Raw genomic sequence first — 25,833 nt, 5'->3', positions numbered from 1 at the left:
CAGTCAGTGAGAGTATAGCAGCAGTCAGTGAGAGTATAGCAGCAGTCAGTGAGAGTATAGCAGCAGTCAGTGAGGCTACAGCAGCAGTCAGTGAGGCTACAGCAGCAGTCAGTGAGGCTACAGCAGCAGTCAGTGATGCTACAGCAGCAGTCAGTGGGGGATATCAGCAGTCAGTGAGGCTACAGCAGCAGTCAGTGAGAGTACAGCAGCAGTCAGTGAGAGTACAGCAGCAGTCAGTGAGAGTACAGCAGCAGTCAGTGAGAGTACAGCAGCAGTCAGTGAGAGTACAGCAGCAGTCATTGAGAGTACAGCAGCAGTCATTGAGAGTACAGCAGCAGTCAGTGAGAGTACAGCAGCAGTCATTGAGAGTACAGCAGCAGTCATTGAGAGTACAGCAGCAGTCAGTGAGAGTACAGCAGCAGTCAGTGAGAGTACAGCAGCAGTCAGTGAGAGTACAGCAGCAGTCAGTGAGGCTACAGCAGCAGTCAGTAAGAGTACAGCAGCAGTCAGTGAGGCTACAGCAGCAGTCAGTGAGAGTACACTAGCAGTCAGTGAGAGTACACTAGCAGTCAGTGAGAGTACACTAGCAGTCAGTGACGCTACAGCAGCAGTCAGTGACTCATGAGCCCTCAAAATGCTCCTCCGTCTCCTGGAGGGGAAAAGAGGGGGGTTCTGTAGCAATCTGAAAAAGGGGTGGAGGACAGCTCCAATTCTCACACTGAGACAATTTACCTCTACCTACAATGCAGTTGACTAACCTGTACCCCCGCACATTGACTCGGTACCGGTACCCCCTGTATATAGCCTCGTTATTGTTATTTTATTGTGTTACTTTTTATTTTATATCTTTATTTTATTTCGTAACTCTTTTTTAACTGCATTGTTGGTTAAGGGCTTGTAAGTCAGCATTTCACAGTAAGGTTGTATTCGGAGCATGTGACAAATAACATTTGATTTGATTTTAGGGTCTCTGCATTAGCTGCCTGTGAGTTTTAGTCTATTAGTTTTTAAATCAATCCACGATTGTGCACTCCAATACATGTCAGACATGATTTTAAGTTATGTACCCAGTAGGTCCCTCAGGTCCTCTGACACAGGCCTTTTAACTAGTCCAAAGCCTAGGACCAAGAGGCATGGAGAGGCAGCCTTTAGTTACTACGCCCCACGGCTCTGGAACAGCCTGCCAGAGGACCTGAGAGGACATATTTCGTGCAGTTTTTATTGTTATTCTTTAATTTTTTATCCTCTTATGTTTGTTGTGTAGTAAATATTTCAGATTTTTTTGCATTCCATCTGAAATGTGCTGTATAAATAAAGCTAGATTTTTAATTATAATAAAGAAATAGCTAAAGCAACACAATATGGAGAAAAGTATCAACTAGATAGAATACTTTGAGCTTTTCCCACTGTCAGAAGGGTTTGATCGGAACCTCCAGGGTGGGTTTACATACTAATAAGTGTTGGACACAGAGCTATACTCAACCCGTTGTACGAAAGATCTGTGTTATAGCGCAATTGTAAGGTCATTTCTGATTGAGCCGACATATGCAGAGTTTACCATGAATGCGGTCTCAGCGAATACGGGAACAATGCATATAAATTAAAATTGCGCTATAGCGCAGATCTTCCGCGGTACTGATTGAATCTAGGCCTGAGAGGAACAGATGTGAATAATGCCTGAGATGGGGCATTGTGACGGTCCAGACTTTTATACAAAAGGAGGATGTCATCAGGGCTGTAAATGCAGTCTACTGTCAGGCTAGTAGAGATAAATCCTTATCTAATAGCCATTATCTAACACAACTATCCATGCCTGGGGTAACCTAAGCAGCTACCCATATCAACATCCATCTAATGCTCTACAACTTCTATAAATAACAAGCTAGTTTTGCAGAGAACAAATTATTTCCACCTGCTTTACATCACCAAAAGTGGTGTGTGTATGTGTGTGTGTGTGCGTGTGTTGAAATCAGAGCCTAGACATTCTTTATTGTTTGGCAGAAGCCCCTCTGTCATCATAATTGATTACCTCTATCATCCTAATTGATTATTGATCAAGGGCCCTTGTGTTCTCTGGCGGGTTGAAATAAAAAGTAATCACCACAGCCATTCAATGCCATATTTATGGATAAGGGAACAGGCGAGGCATTCACAATTTATTGAAGTGGGTGAAAAGCAATTGGCAAACAAACACAAATCTGTTTGAGTTACAAAAACAAGTTGGAAAACAGGAAGCACAAAGGACATGTATCCTTCCTTATCCCTTTCTAAATTTAAAACATTCAGGCAACGCTTATTAACTTCTCTGTCATTGAGGGAGGAGTCTTCTTTTTACCTTATTAACAAGAGTTATTTGAGAAACTCTTAGGCTATGTTTACATAGACATCCCAATTCTGATGTTGTTTTCACTAATTGGTCTACGGACCAATCAGATCAGCTCTGAAAATAATTTGATGTGAAAAGATCTGATGTCATTGGTCCAAAGACCAATTAGTGGAAACAATATCAGAATTGGGCTGCCTGTCTAAACACAGCCTTAGTGACCTGCGATAAAGGGGCAACTTCACTCCTGTCTGTACCGTGTACTTAGACTGAAAGATCAAGTACTCATAGATATTGTAACGGTAATCATTTCGAAATGTATTCCAATGAGTAGTATGAAGATGTAGTGCATAATCCTAAATCATTTAGGCTGCGTTTACACAGGCAGCTCAATACTGATATTTTGCCACTAATTGGTCTTTCTTTTTCTCTCCATTGGAGACAAGAACAGAATTGGGCTGCATGAGTAAACAAAAACTGTAAAAAAAAAAAAAAATCCTGTTGTTTTTACAGTAACTTACTGGCAGCTAGTTACCTGTATGTTACTGTAAAACTAAAAGAGTACAGTATGTACTGTTAAACCAAAGTTTATTTGGAATTTATGGTAACATATTGTACTTTTCTTTTTACAGTAACTTACTGCCAGGTAAAAAAACAAACATGTTTACAGTGCAGCATCAGAGGAGCCATAAGTGCAGAAATGTATGATAAGAACATCAAGTACAGCACTTTGGTGGGTTTGGGTTATGTACAGTATGCCATCCATATCTGGAGCTATCCTGCATATCACAGCTCTGATGGAATTGTACATCAACCACAGTAATCATTCTATGGAAGTACACTATGTGTAAGATGTATCACATTCCATGTAATTGTGACAATCCTGTGTGTTCAACCCACTAACATACTCAGTTATTTATCATTGGATGCATCTGCTGCATTGTTCCTTGTAACATTGCAGTTGTACAACCGTAAAGTTGCTTGTACTGAAAAGAGTTCAGATTTCCTAGGCTGTTGAAAAGACATGATTTGTAGAGGACAACAGTGGAAGTGAAGGGCTGAAATAGTGCAGTTGTTACACTTATCAGGCTACAATGAGATCATACAGCACTTGATTTAAACGTAATACAGTACAATAAACAGCACCAGACACATCGGAGCCATACTTATCTAGGACACACTGTACTAAAATCTTGAGTGATTGTATCAGATGCCTGTTTAAGTTTTGGGGGGAGATGTGTTAGAAAAGGTACTAACGAGGCTAGCAAAGTCTTCGCCCCTCTATACATAAACTCTCAGCCAGTTTCGGGCAAGTCTAGGGGTCAAATATCCTCTCCCCTTCTGAAATTTTAAAGATGTGGGCACCTGCGAAATCGTGATTTGTCCAAATGATCAGTGACATAAAATCTGCATACCGGTACAAAGTTTCTCGTTAGTCGTCAGATCCCACAGTCTGTGGACCGATGCTACTACCATTTACTGTATGTTACGAGCATCTGTCATCGAGAGATTAGAGTTCTTACTTATGCGTAATGATTTTCACAATGCAATACAATACATACTGTACTGCTCAGGTATAGTAAGTAGGTGGATGAAGTGGATTGAATGAGGCTGAGCAACTTGCTCAACATGCCAAGAGCCTCACATGCTGCCATACCAACACTGAAATGGTTGGATGTTTCATCCCCCCAAAAAAAAATCAAGAAACAATACCTGATACAGCTTACACTATAATGATATTACAAAAGCATGGAAGAAGAACACTGCAATATAACTTTTAAACCCTTCAATAATCAAGACAAATCTGTCAGGCTTCAACACAAAAAGAGCTGGCACAAAACAAAGGTGTAACAGGTAATCTGCAGAGACCATATATTCTTGCAGACCATAGTTTGAACAGGAGGACAGCATGAGGAAAGTGCATTAGTCACATGGGTATGTTCTGTCCTTAGAGAGACTACCCAGAGCTCTGATACCACGTCACCCTTCAAGTACTGGATTATTGCTCAATGAATATAATTGTTGAAGCAACGAAAGGTGGATTTCATTATTTTAAAAGTTAATTCGGTACATAAAGTCATATTGAGTTAAAGACTCCCAAGGGAATATGGTGTAAATGAGGACAAAAACCCACAATTGGGTAAAATTGACATTCACAGATTGCAGACACTAAAAAGGGCCTAGGTTATCACACACAATATTGAATTCATACAAAAACCACCAAATAGGGTTGTTCAAAAGTACAACCGTCAAACTTTGTTTTAATTTATAAATGTATCTTGAAAAATCTTGCATATATTTGAAAATATTACTTTTATAATTTGAAGTGTCGCTAAAGCGTTTAGCAGTGTTCTTCTTTGGTTGATTTTGGAAGTTGCATGCAGAGATCTAAAAAATGATTTTGATTATATCATGAACACCATGAGCCTGGCTGACGCGACTCACATGGTACACAGCCGAAAGAGAGCTGTGACACAATGGTCTGGAGAGGAGTCTGTTCGTAAATGCAGTATTTGCGCTGAAATGGGTTGAGTTTTGATTGGTTCCCTCAAAAATGGCTTCTTTCCTGGGGGGTTGAGACCTCACGTTGTTTGGATTTGAAAATCCAACAGTTGTATTGGAAGGGACGGCGCTCAGGGGCTGTGAGTGGTCGTGCCGACAACATCAAAATAGCCTTTTCACACTGTGAAGTCAGGAGGACTTCGAGTTAGGTGTTAGCCAGACTAGAAAACTAAAAAACATTACAAAACGAACACTGCTAGTTCAAAGGTAGGATGGCAGTCGAATCTATTGACTGCCATCCTACCTTTGTCTTCATAGCTCCCTGCTGACAACATTTGTAGACAGATGAAGAATGTCTTTTATTTGTATCATTATCTTTGCTTTTGATGGGTGCACGTGCACTGTAGTGTGATAAATCAGATAGGTTAGGAGACCAAGGATATAGTTTCCATGCGTCTCCTCTCCAGCATGGTCAGTAAACAGATAGGCTGTTCCATTTCAGACACTTAATTTGGCTTCTGTTGGCATCTTGCACATCATCAGAATCTGCTTCAAGGCTTTCTGAACATCCTCATCCATCTGACCCTGTAAGGAATAAAGTAATGGTGACATAACATTAAAACCACACCTGCAACATTTAATATCAGATCATATACAGAGTACACAGTATGCATAAGAACATACCTGGACGGCGTATAGGAGATGCATCCTGTAGACGGACACTATCTCATGGTGCTGCCTCTTTGACTCCTATAGTAAAGAGATGCAGAAACAGGTTAGTGTGTTATTTTTACACATAGCAGACGCTCTTATCCAGAGTGCCTTACAGGAGCGATTAGGGTTAGGTGCCTTGCTCAAGGGCATATTGGCAGATTTATCGCCTAGCCGACTCGAACAAGCGACCTTTAGATTACTAGCCCAACTCTCCTAACCACTCTAGGCTACCTGCCACCCAATTAGCTAGTGAAATATCCATCAGCTATAAAACCATGTTGAAATTGCTCAGAATTATGAAAGATAACCTTCAAAAATGAAGACTGCATATTCAGGCAAACCCCCAGCAGTGACATAGAAAAAACGCATAATCTTCAGTAGACTTTCTAGATCAGCATCTACATTGTCTTTCGTCATAGCTATCTAAGTACTTCCAAATAAACAGGGTGGTCAATAACTAAGAAGCAGTGTGTACTGCAGCCTGTGAGAAGCAGCCACAGATGGGGAGATACAGCCCGCTGGGCACAGACATCAGTTCAACGTCTATTTTAAATGTACATTTAGTTGAGTTGTCAACTAATGTAAATTCAATGTGAAATCAACAAAACATGTCACCATGTAATTGGATTTAGGTTAAAAGATGAAATTCCCTTATGTTGATGACTTTTTGCAAATCCAATCAGTTTTCCACATTGATTCAATGTCATGACATATAATGTTTTTGTTGAAATGACGTGGAAACAACGTTGATTCAACCAGTTTTTGGCCAGTGGGAGTATGATCCAGTTTGGCCCAGTCCACACATGCCTGTGACTCATTATGTCTTAGACCAGAGGAGGCTGCCCTGTATCAGGACATTAGATGTCTTGGCTCTAAAAAACTAAAAGGTATTGGCTAATCATGACAGTACAGAGATTCACAGTAACTCACCCAACTGTTAGCTTCCAACTGTCTGACAGATGTTCCAGGAAAGTATTTCGTTTTAGGAATTTGTGTGAAATGGTATATCCTGTCTTCTGTCTCTGATGCTATCTGAGTGAGGTTGAATGCAGTATACTGATTGTTGGGTGAATAAGCCATATTATATATAGTTTGAATGAGTATGACTTACCCCTAGCTGGTACTGCAGCTGCTTGACTTGCTGCTGTAGGTTGTCTAGCTGCTGCTGCTGCAGGGTCTGCTGTCTCTTGGCTGAGCCTGCACTGTAAGACAGCTGGGATAGGCTGTTTAAGGCATCCTTTAACTTCCCCACCTCTCTCGACAGGTCATCAATCTGAGACACAAACATGGGGATCAATAAAAGTGCTTGGACAAAACTGCTTTTCTATCATAACCAAAGACGAAACAAAATGTCATAAGAAAGCAAAATAGAGGGACACCTCTCTAAACTCTTTAAAGGTCCAATGCAGAGGTTCTCTATCTCAATATGAAATCATTTCTGAGTAGCAATTAAGTACCTGATTGCTTTCAATTAAAATGCTCAAAAAGAAACACAAATTAATTTATTAGCAAAGAGCAATTTCTCAAGCAAGAATTGTCTGAGTGGGGACGGGAAAATTGAAAATGGTCTATTATTGGCATAGGAGTTTGGAACTCTTATTGGTCTATTAACTCATTTAACACCTGGTGATGTGCAGGCCAAAACTCCATCCCACCAACATATAGACTGACATTTCAGGTGGTCTTTTCAAACAGCTCTTGCACTAAAAGGGCAAAATCATAATTTTAAGAATTTCAAAGTATTATTCCAATCATAGTGTGTAAATATATACACAACACAGGAAATTCACATGTTTGACTGCACTGGGCCTTTAAGTATTTCCTTTGCCAAACCAGGGAATTTGCTAGCTATTCATTACCATTGAACATTGTATAAAGCACTCTACCAACAGAAAGCAGTAAATAACAAACCTTCTTATTCTTCTCTCTCTCTGAGCTGACATGTTCCTCCACCAGTTTCTTCAGCTGAACAATTGCATCCTGGGCTTCTCTGAGCTTGGTGCTCAGAGTGTGGTTCTCCTTCTCCCTGCTGATGGCCAGCTCCTGCAGGGCCTCCCTCTCACTCCTCCCCTCCCTCAGTTCTTGCCACGCTGCAGCCGCCTCCAGAGCCATCTCATCCTGCTTCCTCAGGGCCCCCTGGAGGAGCTGCGTCAGGTTGCCCTCCTCCTTCTCCAGGCCCTCTCTCATCTGCTCGTGCTCCAACCGTGATATAGAGTCATCCGGTGTATGGTCCTTCTCCATGGTCAGTCTGTTCTGTAGGGTGTCCACCTGCAAGGTCCTCTGGGACAGCTGTTGTCTTAGAGCATCTACCTGGGCCTCCAAGTTCTTGATGGTGCTGCCTAGAGAGGACACCATCTGGGTGTGGTCAGATAACGCCACTGACTCCTGAGCCTCAGCCTCCTGCTTCAGGAGGTCAATCTCCTCCAGAGAGGCTGAGTACTTGCTCTGTGTGTCGGCTAGCGATGCCTGCAGCTCCTCTACTCTGCTTCTCAGCATGGCCTGCTCCTTGTCTGGGGAGGCTACAGGGCTGCCAGGCTTAGACTTGACAGCCCGGATCTCCTCCAGATGGTTCCTGGTGGAGCTCAGTTCACTCTTGGCCTCACTGTAGGACTTGGATAGTTCCAGCAGGCGGCGCTGCAGCCCATCGATCACGCTCCCCAGCTCGCCTTTCATCTCCTCAAAGTCATTAGCTGCAGCCTCCACGGGGACCGTCCCCCTCAGAGCCTCCTGCAGCATCCTGATCTCCTCCTGCGCCTCCTTGTACCGGTCCACCAGCAGGCTCTTCTCCCGATCACCACTGTCGTCTGCTGCCTTCAGCCTGGTCTCCTGCTCTCTGATCCGGCCTACATCACTCTCCCTCTGCTGCTCTGACTGGGCCAGCTGGGACCTCAGCTCTTTCACTTCCTGCTCCAGAGAGCTTCTCAGTCTCTGGAGCTCTTGCTCTGTCGTTTCAATTCCTCCACCATCTCCTCTTTCAATATGTGCCATGAGGGCCAGCACCTCCTCTCTGGCCTGCTGATGTTTCTCCTGTGTCTCCGTCAGCTTGGCCTGGAGCTCTGCTAGACTCTCCAGCAGCACCTCCCCCTCCCTCCCTGTCACCTCCCCCTGCTCAGGTTTGAGCCTGGCATGGAGCGTGCGGTTCTCCTTCTGCGTCTCCTGCAGTTTGGAGTGGACTCTCCCTAGGGTCTCCCTCAGCAGTCGGATCTCCTCCTCGCCTCCCTCCTTCCCTCGCTCCCCACTCTCTTCCTCCTCTTGTCTCACGGAGGAGCTACTGAGCTCCAGGGCAGAACCCTCAGACATGTCCTCCTCCTCCGTCCCCTGGGGCTGGAGCAGGGACTCGCTGGGGGACTTGTGGGTGATGTGGTAGGAGGCATTAGAGTTCATACTGTTGGGGCGGGACGAGTCCTCTTGGCTAACCTCACCTCCCTGGGGAGACGGACGCTTCTACAGAGAGATGTAGATACAGGGAAAGATAAGTAAACGAGATTTAGTTGATTATTTAGGATCTTATTAAGTGGATCTTTCTTAGGTAGAAGGCGTAATTACAGTAAACACCACACAGGGATATCACCATATTTCACCATATTGGGATATCTACGTCCCTGGAATGACAAGTTATATTGAGTATCTGGCTTACCTTGAGTATTTGGGCTAACTGCTGGTTCTCCAGAGACAGAGCTGTAATCTTGGCATGTAGGGCCACTACCAGAGCTGAGTCTGCCTTCCCACAGTCCTCTGCCTGTATCAACACAATTATACAGTTAACATACAATGGTTTGGACCACCAGGGAATATTATGTTAGGAGTTTGGGACATCTCATGAAATTTACATCACACTTCAATTAGCAATATCTGAGGTACATGTAGTAATATTAGTCAACATTTCAGACTGTGTTAAGTAAAGTAGTGCAGCGGGTGGTTAACTTGTACTGTAACTGACTAGATTACAGTGTGGGTTTTTGAGCTGCTGTGCTGTGTAAATGGATTCCAGAGAGAGAAATGGGACCGAGAAAGCTAGTGGACTGGGATCAAAGCAGCGCAGGCCAGTGATATTAAAGGCCTGCGCTGTAGATGTAACTCGCCTTGGGCTCCTGCCCCGGCTCCGTCTCAGTCTGGTTTATAGTCACAGTCTGGTCCACAATCTGCTTCAGATTCTCAATAGTCTCCAGCAGCATGCACTTCTCCTCATGTAGCTTCTCCACCTCCTCCCTCTGAGACATGCCATGCAACTCCCCTTCCTGACAGAAAGAGATAGAGAGCGAGCGAGAAAGTTATTCAGGGAGGGAGGGAGAGCGAGCGAGAAAGTTATTCAGGGAGGGAGGGAGAGCGAGCGAGAAAGATATTCAGGGAGGGAGGGAGAGCGAGCGAGAAAGATATTCAGGGAGGGAGGGAGAGCGAGCGAGAAAGATATTCAGGGAGGGAGGGAGAGCGAGCGAGAAAGATATTCAGGGAGGGAGGGAGAGCGAGCGAGAAAGATATTCAGGGAGGGAGGGAGAGCGAGCGAGAAAGATATTCAGGGAGGGAGGGAGAGCGAGCGAGAAAGATATGCAGAGAGCGAGAGAGCAAAACCAACAAACAAAAGTTGGTGACACAGAAAATAAAACATGATGGAAAACAACCAAATGAGAGGCCTAATGATTAATAAGAAATGTTCTTGATTGTAAATGCATGTACCTTATAATTAAATGTTTTAAATCCACAACTTTTACTGGAGACTGGAGTTTCATTTGGGGTCATGTATGCGGGAGAGTTGGGACTAGACATCTAGAAAGTTAGGAAACATGAATTACATTTCTTATGGTTTACTCCTGCATTCTGCACCATAGACACAGTAATTACTATCTATTCACACAGACAGAAAAACAACACTAATGCAGCACTGAATTCAAGAGTCCTTGAATAAAAGCAGCAGGGTGAAGCTCCGAAAAAAAACACGGGAATTCAAACAGAACCTGACAACGTAAACACATAACGTTTAAAAACTTCATTAAGAGTAAAATGGTACCTGACACAAGCAGGGCTGAGGACCATTCAAAAGGGACCCAAAAAGGAAGACACCAGACAGAAGGGAGACAGACAGACCAAAAACAGACAGACAGACCAAAAACAGACAGGCAGACCAACAGACAGACAGACAGAGACATGCCTTTACCTGCACAGGGCTAATGGGAGGTGGAGGTGCTTTTCGTTTTTTGGGAGTTGTGCTTCGATCGCCACCTAACCTAGCCACTTGATCATGCTGAGGTGTGAGTGAAGGAGTGGGAATAAAGAGAAGAACAAAAACAGAAGAACGATCCAGAAGTTTTTAGTTAGGTTAGTTAGTGAAAGAGAAGAATCATCAAACATTTGGAGAATTTGTGATCAAAGAGAAGGTATTTATCGAGGAGTAACAAGGCCCTGAAGATGTATCTGTTTAGCTAAGGTGTTATATTCGTGCTCATACATGCTGCTTGAGGTGCATTTCAAAATGAGTCATTACGTAAAAAGAAACAAGGTTTAAACAAAGCTATCCTCTCATTCAAGATAAGGTTGTCAATGATGACACTACAGTGGAAAGAGGTTGGTTTGACTGTTTAATGTGTACTATTCGTTCTGATTAGACTAATAGGTGTAATTTATCACGTTGATATCAAGTTAAATGTGTGTAGGTTCAATGATTAGGAAAAACCGGATGCAGTTGTGAAGCTTGGAAGAAGATAGAAAGACTGCACAAGCTGACCTAACTTACCTGAGGAGATTTGGGGGACTTTGGGGTGTCTGTGTATAGGGAGGAGAGAGGGGAAGAACAACATTCAAGACACAGCCTGAAGATGGCAGTGTTGGATAAATTCTGCATGACAGGCCAACTGAAAAGTTGTATTTCAAAGCTTGACCACAAGGAGGTCAGTGATGTATCTGGGTCGATTATGGAGGAAAGGAAAGAAAAGCCTGAAGTTCTTCTAGTCAAAGCATCTCTCTTTTTATAACTTTACAGAGTGAACAATAGAACAATGCTTCATGTTACAACCATTTACATGCATCCGAAAGCTTGAATTTCATAACTTTCAGTCACCTCAAATGGATTTGAAGGGAAATTAAGTCTGAAGGAGTCTGCTAGAGTGTCTGGTTAATTGCCTCATAGTAAGCTCGATCAGTACTAAAGACAGTTCCTATCTCACCGCTGTCTGAGTGTGCACTGTGCAACTCGGCAGTGAGGACGGCCCTGATCTCACTGCTGCCAGACAGCTTGGCGTAGTGTAGAACGTCATGACCCAAAGAGTCCACAGCCTGAAGAACAGCTCCTCTCTGGACCAGAACCTCCACTACAGACATACTGCTGCTCTCACTGGCCAGCATCACTGCTGTCCTGTATCAAACAGTCAGAAATAGTATAATCATCATCATCACAATTACTCATCATTAACATATTCTTCATCATCATCATCCTCATCACCATCATTACCATCAACCACAACATCACCATCAGGGTATTATGATGTAATGTGCTTGAAGACGCCCCTGTAATGATTAAATTAAGTTATGAAGTAGAATGCACGTGAGATCTGACAAATTACTCCTTCCCTACCTGCCGTTCTTATCACACGCGTTGACGTCAGCTCCCCAGTCCAGGAGGCTGCTACAAACATCAGCATGGGCGTGTCTGGCGGACAGCAGCAGGGGGCTGAGGCCATCCTGCAGGACACACACACATCATAGTTCACTACCAGTATATTGCATACAGTGTGTACAGATGCCTTGACCATAGTAACACGGAACAGAAGTTTGCATACTGTACTGACATACTGAAGTTCACATAATGTACTATAAAAGGCTCCATGACCTTGTTTCTCGGGAAGTGAAAGGAAGAAGAGGAAGAAGTGGTTGGAATGTAAGCTTTACAGTACATTCAGCTGGTGTACACTAGAAGATAGTACATTGTTTGGTCTGCTGCAATGAAAGCATACCATACTAGAAACAAGCTGTTTCAGTCATGTAGTCCATGGCCACAATGCAATTCCAAAGACAACATTATGAGCAGTAACAGGCTGGGCTACATACTTCAGCATCCTGCTAAAGTAGAAGCATGACTTTATAGCTCCAACCTCCACTGAAACACATGAAAGCAAAGCAGCCAAGTCCTTTTATTGTATCCTTTTGGCACACTGAGTTGGCCATTCTCCCCCACAGCTCAGCGAGAGAGGAAAAAGAGAGAAATAAAAACTTTACTCTACCCCCCTCTCTCTCTACCAGGCAGCCACACACACCCACATACACAAACCCCTCATTACACCTCCACAAACATCCGCCCCTTCTCTGACGCACAGACAGTCCTCACTATCAAATAATGCACAACACAGCCAGTCAGCCAGCCATGTGTTTTTTTCTGTCTATATCCTTTCATTTCTACCTTTCTTTCCCAGGGTTTGGCTTGCCTTATTAACAAGGTTCAGGAAACTGACACCTCATCAAAAGCAGAGTCAGGCAATATCTACAGGCCCAGTCTTCGCTTCACGGAACATTACACACTGCACTGGGCGTTGACTCGTTACTTAACAGGATCATATAGATCTACTGTCTCACTGGTAGATGGAAAATGTTTCAAAATGACATAATAACACTTAAAAGGACAACCATAAATGTGAAATACTAATGGCTGACGCTAGACTTCATACTCAACTTCAAATTAACTTCATTACTTCTACCATAGATTAAAACCAGGAGCCAATTGAAAAATAATTTCACCAATGTACTTTCCCCAGAGACACACCACACATCACAACCCGTAGGTTGAGTGATTTCTCTGGTGATACAGTGAGCTCCAAAAGTAGAGACAGTGACACATTTTGTTTTGGCTCTGTACTCCAGCACTTCGGATTTGAAATGATAAAAGAACTATGAAGTTAAAATGCAGATGGTCTGCTTTCATTTGAGGGTATGTTCATCCATATCGGGTGAACCGTTTAGAAATTACAGCACTTTTGTACCTAGTCCCCCCATTTTAGGGGACCAAAAGTATTGGGACAAATTCTCTTATATGTCTATTGAAGTAGTCAAAAGTTTAGGATTTGGTCCCAAATTCCTAGCACACAATGACAACGCCAAGCTTGTGACTCTACAAACTTGTTGGATGCATTTGCTGTTTGTTTTGGTTGTTTTTCAGACTATTTTGTGCCCAATAGAAATGAATGGTAAATAATGTAGTGTCATTTTGGATTCACTTTTATTGTAAATAAGAATAGAATATGTTTCTAAACACTCCTACATGAATGTGGATGCTGCCATGACTAGGGAAAGTCCTGAATGAACTATGAATAATGATGAGTGAGAAAGATGCAGACGCACAAATACATGGATAATAACTTGTCAAATATGCTGACAACCAGCCATGTCCACGTGGTGAGGCTTCTGACAGCCAGGTGTGAGAACACTGACAGCTCTTAAACACCAAGAATGACCTCCGATGATTCTTGGTGTATAAAATGGAACCTTCAGAGCTGCTTAAAGGGGGGCTGAACTTCCTGATTTAGCATCGGTTTCAATTCTTCTCATTAGGAAATGCGAATGAGAACGAGATTTGGGTTTTGGAGGCGTGCTTTGATGTGGGTATCTTGTGTGTTTGTTTGAAAGTGAGAAGCGTTTGTACTTTTACTCCACCAAAACAGTACACAGTTAGTCACTAACCCTTCTAGATAACTTGAAACAGTCTAACCAGGTCTTGTCTGGAAGTAGCCTAGACTAGCTAGCAAGCTAGCCACATTTTTTCGCCAATTAGGTTCAGCCGGTCAGTGTGCAACCATGGCAAAAGTTGGTTTGACTTTGGATAGCCTGTCTGTAGGGTCAGTTAGAGAATGTCAATAAATTATACAAGATAAATTGGACAATTATTTCATATTGCACACCTTTTTGTTGTCTTATTTGTATATGAATTCCTACAATTTATAGTTGTTTGTGGTTTTTATGTCATTGAAATTTGGAGCTATTGGTAGTTTAAAATGTTGTCCCATGTATATTGTGTAATTTACTGATGGTCCATAACTATCCCCCTAGGGATATCGGCATTGTGATCAGGTGGCGTGCAGCTGTGCTCCAAACTGATGATTAGTTGGGTGTTGCAATCTGTGGGTATTTGGGTAGGATTTAAATAAAAACCAACCTAAGGAAAACTGCTACGTTACCATTCATTCTGACATACATTTAAAAAATAATAATTATCTCGCAAATCTCCGTTTTGGACGATACTGAATTTATGACCAAAATTATCTTATGTACACTTTGTAGTCAATTTGAACACTAGAATAAAAGTTTGACTCATATCGACGCAACATAAGCAGTCATCAAAAGGAGAAGTTGCTTACTATGTTCAGACCACACAGTTTCCACCTCATACCTTATTCTTATTCACTGGAATGACCTTTGGTAAATAACATGGGAATCTTTTCAGACCACACTGTACAGTTTTAATAAGTGTTTGTATGTCTGTAGGTGAGAGAGGACAAAATCAACCTTGGTAGGAAAGAGGAAACATTACTAGCCATTGTGTGCAGGTGTGACAAATATGACATTTGACACTCCTAGGGAATCTAAATGGGGATAAGAAATATGTCAGAGTCCACCAAATGTGTCAGACTTGCTTAATGGTACACTACTAACATATATCACAAAGGGCACAGCTATTATGCGGGTTTCTAAGGATTTATATGACAAAAAAACAAAGCTCTGGCAGCCGCAGAGCGTGACTGTTTTCATACTCTCGCAGTCTGGGGGGATGAGAAATAGGTGGTCTGATCCTCATGCCTAAATAAAGCCACAGGATGGCATCTGTGATTGAGGCCAGCGGAGCAGAGGCTGTCTGCCAGGGCCCAGGAAGCCTATGTAACAATCTGACATTTAAGCCATGTGTAATCTTAGCACTCAGCACAGTGCACCACAGAGAGTTGTGGCTAAGGCTGTCTGGCCTGACACAGAGAGCTGTGGCTAAGGTTGTCTGGCCTGACACAAAGAGATGGAGAGGGTTAATCATGAAGGAGTGGGTACAGGGTCCTAGCAAAGCCACAATGTTACATTAATTACAGTGCCTTTGGAAAGTATTCAGACCCATTTACTTTTTCAACATTATGTTACGTTACAGACTTTTTCTAAAATGGATTCAAATATATATATAATCCTCAGCAATTTACACACAATAGCCCCCCATAATGACAAAGCAAAAACTGTTTCGAGGCACAGATCTGGGGAAGGGTACCAAAACATTTCTGCAGCATTGAAGGTCCCCAAGAATACAGTGGCCTCATCATTCTTAAATGGAAGAAGTTTGGAACCACCAAGACTCTTCCTAGAGCTGGCCGCCCGGCCAAACTGAGCAGTTGGGAGAGAAAGGCTTTGATCAGGGAGGTGAGCAAGAACCCGATGGTCACCCGATGGTTTCCCATCTTCCTCTGTGGAGATGGGAAAACCTTCCAGAAGGACAACCATTTCTGCAGCACTCCACCTATCAGGCCTTTGTGGTAGAGTGGTCAGACGGAAGCAACTCCTCAATAAAAGGCATGTGACAGCCCGCTTGGAGTTTGCCAAAAGGCACCTAAAGACACTCAGTCCATGAGAAACAAGATTCTCTGGTCTGATGAAAAAAATATTGAACTATTTGGCCTGAAAGCCAAGCGCCAGATCTGGAGGAAACCAGGCACCATCCCTACGGTGAAGAATGTTGGTGGCAGCATCATACTGTGAGGGTGTTTTTCAGCGGCAGGGACTGGGAGACTAGTCAGGATCGAGTGAAAGATGAATGGAGCACAGTACAGAGAGATCCTTGATGAAAACCTTCTCCAGAGCACTCAGGACTTCAGACTGTGGAGAAGGTTCACTTTTCAACAGGACAACGAACCTTAGCACTCAGCCAAGACAACACAGGGGTGGCTTCGGGACAAGTCTCTGAGTGTCTGTGAGTGGCCCAGCCAGAGCCTGGACATGGACTAGATTGAACATCTCTGAAGAGACCTGAAAATAGATGTGCAGCAACACTCCCCATCCAACCTGACAGAGCTTGAGAGGACCTGCAGAGAAGAATGGGAGAAACTCCCAAAATACAGGTGTGCTAAGCTTGTAGCGTCATACTGAAGAAGACTCAAGGCTGTAATCACTACCAAAGGTGCTTCAACAAAGTGCTGAGTAAAGGGTCCGAATACTTATGTAAATGTAATATTTCCGTTTTTCTATTTTAATAAATGATCAAACATTTCTAAAAACATGTGTTTGTTATGGGGTATTATGTGTAGATTGAGGGGGGGAAAAAACAATTTAATCAATTTTAGAATAAGGCTGTAACGTAACAAAATGTGGAAAAAGTCAAGGGGTCTGAATACTTTCTGAAGACACTGTATGTATGTATGTATGTATGTGTCCCACTTGCAAGTGAAAGGCAAGGCATGAGTGACTACACCTCATCACCATCCTGTATAATACTGAGATGCTTCTGTCTCTGTGTGTTGTATCGGTACGTTGACATGAACATGGTTTACAGACAACCACACTATAAACATCCACTCCTCCATGACCGTGAATGTTTAAGAACTATGTGTGACAAGGACATTTTGTGGGGACATTTTGCTGGTCCACACGGAAAAAGGCTATTTTAGGCTCAGAGTTTAGGGTTTGGGTTATAATTAGGGTTAGAACTATGGTTAGGTTTAGGGGTTAATGTTCGGGTTAAAGGGATAATTAGTCAATTAAGCCCGTTATCTACTTACCCAGTGGATACCATTTGTATGTCTCTGCGTGCAGTTTGAAGGAAGTTTCTAACTAGCATTAGCACGATGACTGGAAGTCTATGGTAACTGCTAGCATGCTAGTAGATACCAAAAACTGCCAGTCATTGCGCTAACACTAGTTTGCTTTGGCCCGCGAAACTACCTCTAACTTCCTTCATACTGGGCGCAGAGACTTACAAATGGTATCCAATAGTTCATCAGACCATGGGGAAGTAGATAAAGGGCTTAATTGTCAAAATCCCGAAGTAACCCATTATGGTTAGGGAAAGTAGGATTTTGAATGGGAATAAATTGTTTGGTCCCCACAAGGATAGTAAAACAAATGTGTGTGTGTGTGCATGTCCACAGTACATAAGCTACAGCTCATCCCACTGAATGTGAAATGCAGCCAAATTACATTCTTTGACCCGACCTTGCTGACGAGTCTCCATCACCTTCTAGTGTGGTCATACTCTGTAAAGTTACAAAACCTCTCAACAAGGATACCTACTGCTCCCTATCTCCCGCCCGACTGTTTCTCTGTCTGAACAGCAGGCTCTGCCCACACAGCTAAAGTATCTCTGTTCAGATGGCATCAAAGCCCATTTATATCTGATGGATAGATCACACTGTGGCGCAGTACACCATTACACTTGATTGTTTCTGAGAGAGACCATTTTGATTGCAGCAATTGCTCTCTGACAGAGACACAACACAGTCATCTTGTGTGTTTACCATCTAGACGATTCAGACATGATAACAAGCTCACAGTAATGAAGACGTGTCCGGCTTTGAGTGGGGCAAGAAAACAATGGACTTAAATGCTCTGACTGGTGTGTGACTCCCTTTCAGGACCCTCCAGAGCCCAGTTAGTTCCTTGGAGAATAACAGTGTTCATTGCTATTTTAGAACCAGGGAGGATAGATAAGAACCCACAGATTGATTGGAGAGGGTTTTTTCATCTACATTACAGCACACAAGTGCTTATTCTTATACTTCTCCAACAAAAGCTAACATCTTTGATTGTGCCAAATGGATTCCTTTGTTAACAAAATAGTTTTCTAATTCCCATCTTGTTGTGTGTATAATTTTCTCTCAGGTGTTATAAACTTGGTAATGCAGGATTTGAGAAACGTTTAAAACAATCAAGTATTGAGGATTGTATGTAACACAAACCCTCACTAAAGGAAGAGTATGAATCTCTATGGCAGAGTTTAATCAGAGGTTCTGAATGTGCTGTATTGGTTATTTAAACAATAAGGCCAGAGGGGGTGTGGTATATGGCCAATATAACAAGGCTAAGGCTGTTTTCTTATGCATGACGCAACGCGGAGTGCCTGGACACAGCCCTTAGCCATGGAATATCCTCTCTGCGCACCGAAATAAATAGTCATATTAAACATTCATGAAAGTACAAGTGTCTCACATGTTTCGAAAGCCTAGAATCTTGCTAATCCAACTGCGTTGTCAGATTTTTAAAAAAGGATTTACTGCGAAAGAATACGATGCGATTATCTGAGGACAGAGCCCCATAAAAAAAACGATTTCAACCAGCACAGGCGCAACAAAATCACAAATTGCAATAAAATAAATTTGTACCTTTGATGATCTTCCTCTGTTTGCAATCCCAATGCTCATTGTTACACAATGGTCTTTTGTTTGATAAAATCCATTTTTATAGCCTAACATGAAATATTTTGTGAACCGCTTGTGTCGTGAATTCCGTCTAAATCTTTGACTGTGGCTGTAAATACACACACTAAACGTGACTTTATCCAGTCATGTTTGGTTTCATTGCAATCAACTGGCTGTTTGTAACACAACCAAACATGATGGGTCATTTCGCGGGACGTATTGACTGAAAGAAACCAATTTGCAGACAACAAGTAATGACATCATTGTGCACCAATGATATGACCGCTGTTTCGTTGATTGACTGTATTTTAACTCAATGACCACTGATCGTCTTGAAATCTGGCTTGGTCGATAGCCAATAAGCTGAGGTAAATGGCAATATGTAATGGTTATGTGTTGGAAGACCAACCCATGTAGTAAACTCCGGCGTAAAGAGGGTCATTCGCCATTGAAGATTCATACTGGAAGAAGCCACGCATGTTACGCACAGCACTATTTTGGTAAAGCGCATCTTCAGCTGTTTATATATCAATCAGTATGGCGACTAAGTCAGGGAAAGCTAAATCTAAGTCTAGATATACAGATGTACACACAATTTTAGAAGAAATTGATCGGGAAAGTGAGAGATTGTTGGAGGACGATTCATTTAACTAGCATAGCTTTGATTCCCAAATGGAGGAATATTGTTTGAACGGAGAGGACATCGTTTTGGACTGGTAAGTTCTTCTCATGCTAATGCAGTTGTTTGAAATTAATAATGTAAAATATTTGTGATTTTTTTAAAATTTTAGTCGCAATATATAAAAATGTAATGAAATGTGTAAAGTACACATTGACTATACATTGTGGGTGGGGGTATGTTTGTATGTATGTGTATGACCCATGGCCTATGTTTGTGTGTGTATATATACATATTGTGGATTAGAGGGAGCATGGCCGAGATGCGTGTCTGCCGCTCCATCCCACCCACCCCCACATGAAATAGCCTATTTGAGGCTGTTGGGGGGAGGGCAGGCCCACAACAATGGCCGAAGTGAAATGGAGACAGTAGATACAGCTGGTCTGTCATAATATAATAGAGACAGTAGATCTAGCTGAAATGTCATAATATAAAATAGACAGATCTAGCTGGTCTGTCATAATATAAATGAGACAGTAGATCTAGCAGGTCTATAATAATATATTCAACCTTATGTTCCCTGTACTCTATATATATCTGTTTAATATACCTGTTGATACAGGGCTCATATGTGAAACTATTCTAACTGAACATTTTCTTTCACAGTGACACTGACTCCGAATGGGATCCCCCAGTGACAAGGTGTCCATCACCTACTGAAGCTGGTTCATCCAGCCGGACACCTGTTGTCTCAGCGCTACTGGGGCATGGACCGCAAAAAATGTCCCCATTCCAACTGCAATAAAGGACTACAACAAGAGCATGGGAGGTGTGGACCTGTCAGATGCGCTGATAGGCTATTACAATGTTCTCCATAAGACGATGAAAGACGATGAAATTCATCCTACACAAGGAAATGGCTAAGAGCTGTGGAAAGCCCCCCATCTCACAGCTAGCCTTCAGAGAGCTGCTCATCAAGGAGCTTGCTGGCTACAGCACCACTGCACCATGTTCTGGCCCCTCTACCGCTGTCCCTTCTGCTCCTGCCACAAGTGGTGTTCATCTGCCCATATGTATTTCTGCATCACCTGCACCACATGCTTGGTGACCCTTTGCTTTACAGCAGAAAGAGGCTGCTATGGCACCTGGCATCAGCAGCACAATATTGTGTAGAGGACTGAGGGTCTTTCCAAATATTGAAAGTGCTATTTTGTAAATGTATATATTTTTTTTTCTCCATTTTTTGGGGGGGGGGGGGGGGGGGGGGGTGTTAGAATACCATTTTGGTATTTTGTATATAGTTATTCCATTCAAAATGTATAACTTCACCAATTTGGCCACTTGGGTACATTTGGGCAACTTGTGTGGTGGGACACCTGGGTGACTTCATGCTAAATGTCATGTAGCACACTCATTTTGGAAGTTATCATTCTGAAACTTTGCACAGGTACTGTTGCCCTCTTATGATTTTCACTGAAATTGTCCATCATCCTATATGAATGTTTGTTTTGTCTTGTTCATTTTAAAGATACATTTCTTATTTTAATTGTTGTATGTTTTTTTCATTGTATTATCTAAACCAGATCTATTGTGTTATATTCTACTACATTCAATTCACATTTACACAAACTTCCAAGTTTGTTCTTTCAAATGAAACCAAGAATATGCATATCCTTGGTTATGGGCCTGAGCTACAGGTAGTTAGATTTGGGTATGTCTTCAGGCGGAAATTGAAAATAGTAGGGGGGTAGCTGTAAGAGGATATTGGCCATATATCAAACCCCCGAGGTGCGTAATTGCTATTATAAACTGGTTACCAACTTAATTAGAGCAGTTAAGTTAAAATAAATATTTTGTCGTACCTGTGGTATATGGTCTGAATATATCCTGGCTGTCAGCCAATCAGCATTCAGGGCTCAAACCACCCAGTTCATAATACCAAGTTATACATTCTTAAACATGTATCTCCATTGTAGATTACTGAATCAGAATAACTGTAAAAAATAAAAACATAAAAGTCCTCACAGCTCTTTATAAGACCCCTGTGCTGCAATTAATGTAATTGGGAAAAAACATGGGCATTTTTAGATGTCAATGAATGTGTGCTGGGAGAGTTGGTCAGTGAAGCTGGCGAGAGGGAGGGAGACATCTTGAACAGCAGGGATGTGGCCTCACACATCCCAAAGAGGAGGAGGAAAAACAACACAGAGCTGAAAGAAACCACAGACATGTAACCTCGCCCCAATGGAGACCACAAGTTCGCTGCTACTAGGACTGACCCCATTTAGTCGGCTGGTCGATTGTTTGGTCGATAGGCTGTTGGTCAACCGAGATTGTAAAATCTATTCCGGAGAGGGCTGTGCAAAGAGGTCCAGATGGAGTTGGCGTGTCGGCAGGACATCCTTGGATGCAGTCCTCGCGATGGCCACCGTCTAGATCACCTTCTTCGGGAGCGCCAGTGCTCACCTCCTTTGTCCATCCAGAGAGAGAGCCTGAATCCATGAAGATAGGGTCCACACACCTCCCTGCAGCAGAGCTGCGTCGAATGGGAGACAGCTGGGGCTCTGCACATATAGTGATAAGGAAGGGCACCAACTCCAGCGATGTTTGCTGCGTCCCAGCCCGGGATCCATAAGAGCAGAGGGGCTGATCATCCGACTACCAGGAAAGGCATAAGTACTCCGTCATCATCATTTTCCGAAAGACCGCTCCTGGTTCCCATTTCACTGGTTGGGTGTCCCACATGTGTTGCGTCTACCGCTCTAGTGGATTCCGGTGCAGCAGGGAACTTCATCGACCAGGCCCACGTCTCCTTCATGAAACTCTCCTCGTACCCACTCTCCTCTCCTCTTCCAGTCCTCGCTCTGGATAATCAACCAGTGGGATCCGGCATTATCACCCACGTCACAGCACCACTCACCTTCACCATGGGATCCATGCACCAGGAGAGCCTTCCCTTCCTCATCATCACCGCACCAATACACAAAGTCCTGCTCGGCCTCCCGTGGCTCCTTCGTCATGATCCCACCATCTCCTGGTTGAGGACAGAAATAACCAACTGGTCACCCGGATGCCAGAAGACCTGTTTTCCCTTGTTCTGAGGTTGAGAATCCTGTGGTTGCCCTCCAGCCCGACATCCCGGAGGTTTACCAGGATCTTCAGGAGGTTTTCTCCAAGACTCAAGCCACCTGTCTCCCTCCTCATCGCCCCTGGGACTGTGCCATCGACTTTCTAAAAGGCTCGGCGACGCTGCACAGCCGCGTCTACCCTCTCTTGGTGGCTGAGACAGAGGCCATGGAGGAGTACATGCAGAAGGCTCTCCAACAGGGTTTGGCACACATAATACTCGTGCAAGGCTTGCTCCTATACCCTCCTTTTTTCTTGATTTCCAGTAGTTTCCACAACTAAGTCAAATGTCTTCCACAGATCTGACTTCCACTTTCCCTCCTGAGCAACCAGTAAACATTTGCCCATTTCAAGTTTCTTTTTCACATGCTCCGCATCCATTTTGCTGTCACGTGTTACTGTTTTTGAGAGTTTGTAATAATCAATTTACTGATGTCAGGCCCTATTGGTCACATACATGCGATGGTTAACATGTTTCACGTAAAGAGAGCAAGGGTTGAGGGAATAGGGAATGTTTTTCCTAAAATAAATAGGGATTTCGGAAACAGAACTTTTCAGTCAGAAACAAATAAGAAACTAAATGGCTGAAATAATGTTGCAGCTTTAGCATGGACAGCGCAATACACTTGCTGTGCTGTGGTGCCTTTTCGCTGAAGTAGGGAGGAGAGCGAGACAACGTGCGCCAGTCACACAGTAATTCGCTGTAATTTTTTAAAACAATGTGACCATTGGTCTCTTTCTTGAGTCATTTGTGTGTCTTAATTATTTAATCAAACAGTGTGCTTAAAGCATCATACAAGCATATGTAGGCAATTTTATTCAAACACATAGGGTGTGTCTGTCTATATATGGACACATAAGTTTATACATTTCAACCAATCGATTGGTCGAGAGACAGGATAACTCTCGGTCAACCAAGATCTTTTTTAGTCGGGATGCAGCCCAGCTACCACAACACAAATACGCAATGCATGCCTCTTACACACAGCAAACCCACATCACACACACAGTTAACACCACAATAACATGACATCAACCAAAGAAACACACACTCACATGCACACAGTCAGTCAGAGGATGTTAGTTTGTTTGTCATGTTTAAGGCACAGCAGAACCAGAACAATAGTACTGCATGCTGCATTTATGTGGAAGTATTTGCCCTATTTCTTTAGTTTGAGTTGAAGACCTTCAAAGAAGCCCTATACAAACAATAACTTGAACTGAATGAGGGAACTGGACTGTATCTGATTGAATGGCATACATACCATGTCTCTGACGTTCACTGGACACTTGCGCTCACATAAGGTTTGGACAATCACAATGTTTCCACTGGCAGCTGAGGGAGAAAATAAAATAATAATTTGAACACCTAAAATGCCTTGTCTACCATGGAGTTATATATGGCACTAATACAAAACAACACATTTTGATCTCCCACAGGAGCCAGGCATGACTACTTATCTAGCCGTTCATTGCCTGAATAGAACCCCACTGTGTCCAACATGGTGGAATTATCCTGCAGTTGTTCATAGCTGGAAGTTGGGACCCTGGAGATAATTAGGCAGAACCTGGCAATAGAGAGTCTCCTGTGTAATTGATATGGTCCTTTATACAGTTCTCTTTGATCCAGGTCTTTCATCCAAAGATAAAAGCACCCCCTGCCGGCTGAAAGCTCTCTAAAATGGTAGGAAACTCTCCAGTATGCCTCCAATTTCACAAACACTAACAACTGGAACAGCACTCCTGTATCTAATATCTGTCTAACTAAGTGGCCTATTCATTGACTAGTGTCACAGTGAGTGTACAGCGAAAGATGTTCTTCTTTGAGCCATTCAAGAGTTCACTCCAGGCTTAGAAACATTCCTGTCATCTACTGTATGGAGACACATAATGGGTAGTCTGGTGTTAGAGCTGCAGCTAATCTTCGGTAATCATCAGCAGGCCTTTTAGCTGAGGTACAGCAGGGTACAATGGATGGATGGTCAGATAGATTGGTACTGTCATAGTTGCAGCTGGAGGACCGCAACAGAAAGAGGGGAATGGGGATCAGGTGCTTAGTAGATACGCTATCTGCTGCTTTGCGCCTAAGAAGAAGAATCATTGAGACGTATTATCCTCCTAGTTTGATGGATGTCAATTTAAGTAATACAAATTAATCTAATTTCAGGTTGAATCTTTAATTAAAGGTTAAATGACAATTTCCCAGCCATAACTTTTCATACCTTTATGTAGGCATTATAGAGCCCTTAATCATAGGTATAACACTCATAACACTCAAGTTATTTCTAACCAAGTCTTACCTGCGTGGTGAAGGGCTGTCTTCCCTGAGCAGTCCAGAGTATCCAACACACATTTACTCTGGTGGGAAAACACAGGTTTAGGTCAACATCTATATGACCATACTATTTATTTATCACTGTGATGGTTGATCTGAAAAATGTGACTGAGCCTTAATGAACTGTGTTTGCTAAGAGTATGTCAGACGTTTTTGAGATGCATTTTAATTTGGAGTTAATGATAGTGCCCTTGCATCAGATTTCCGACAGTGTGTCAAGTCGATCTGTATGGACAATGGCTTAGCTGGCCATTCATTTGACAGGTATGACCAGAGAGGGAAGGATATGTATTACATCTGACTTCAGCTTCCCAACTGATCAGAAAATGGTCTCAATCTCAGCATAGATAGACATAAAATTAACCCACTGGAAATAGGCTACATATCAATCACAAAAATAGCTTTAGTACATAATTGCTACACCAAAGCTTTGAATTTCATGTACAGTGAGGGAAAAAAGTATTTGATCCCCTGCTGATTTTGTACGTTTGCCCAATGACAATGAAATGATCAGTCTATAATTTTAATGGTAGGTTTATTTGAACAGTGAGAGACAGAATAACAAAAAAAATCCAGAAAAACGCATGTCAAAAATGTTATAAATTGATTTGCATTTTAATGAGGGAAATAAGTATTTGACTCAATCAGAAATGTTTCTGGCTCCCAGGTGTCTTTTATACAGGTAACGAGCTGAGATTAGGAGCACACTCTTAAAGGGAGTGCTCCTAATCTCAGTTTGTTATCTGTCCACAGAAGCAATCAATCAATCAGATTCCAAACTCTCCACCATGGCCAAGACCAAAGAGCTCTCCAAGGATGTCAGGGACAAGATTGTAGACCTACACAAGGCTGGAAT

At 42.7% G+C, this 25,833-nt stretch overlaps 1 protein-coding gene across 1 annotated transcript in view; it reads right to left on the bottom strand.

Annotated features, from left to right (window-relative positions):
* Window positions 1-2,143: 2,143 nt before the first annotated feature.
* The window catches only part of LOC115105883 (ankycorbin-like), a 33,593-nt gene continuing 9,903 nt past the window's right edge, over window positions 2,144-25,833 (bottom strand). The window contains exons 5-17 of the mRNA XM_065007489.1: window positions 24,943-25,000; window positions 23,908-23,978; window positions 12,105-12,211; window positions 11,698-11,885; window positions 11,268-11,296; window positions 10,692-10,778; window positions 10,214-10,303; window positions 9,618-9,777; window positions 9,177-9,274; window positions 7,451-8,983; window positions 6,651-6,812; window positions 5,510-5,575; window positions 2,144-5,410 (exon numbers count right to left, since the gene is read on the bottom strand). Coding sequence (XP_064863561.1) covers window positions 5,324-5,410; window positions 5,510-5,575; window positions 6,651-6,812; window positions 7,451-8,983; window positions 9,177-9,274; window positions 9,618-9,777; window positions 10,214-10,303; window positions 10,692-10,778; window positions 11,268-11,296; window positions 11,698-11,885; window positions 12,105-12,211; window positions 23,908-23,978; window positions 24,943-25,000 — 2,736 coding nt within the window. The 3' untranslated portion in view covers window positions 2,144-5,323. The remainder of the gene's footprint in view (window positions 5,411-5,509; window positions 5,576-6,650; window positions 6,813-7,450; window positions 8,984-9,176; window positions 9,275-9,617; window positions 9,778-10,213; window positions 10,304-10,691; window positions 10,779-11,267; window positions 11,297-11,697; window positions 11,886-12,104; window positions 12,212-23,907; window positions 23,979-24,942; window positions 25,001-25,833) is intronic.

The sequence above is a fragment of the Oncorhynchus nerka genome, linkage group LG22 (assembly GCF_034236695.1).
Source record: "Oncorhynchus nerka isolate Pitt River linkage group LG22, Oner_Uvic_2.0, whole genome shotgun sequence".
NCBI classification, from domain to species: domain Eukaryota; kingdom Metazoa; phylum Chordata; class Actinopteri; order Salmoniformes; family Salmonidae; genus Oncorhynchus; species Oncorhynchus nerka.
Note: the sequence above shows the minus strand (reverse complement) of the source record. Positions and strands in the feature narration are given on the sequence as shown.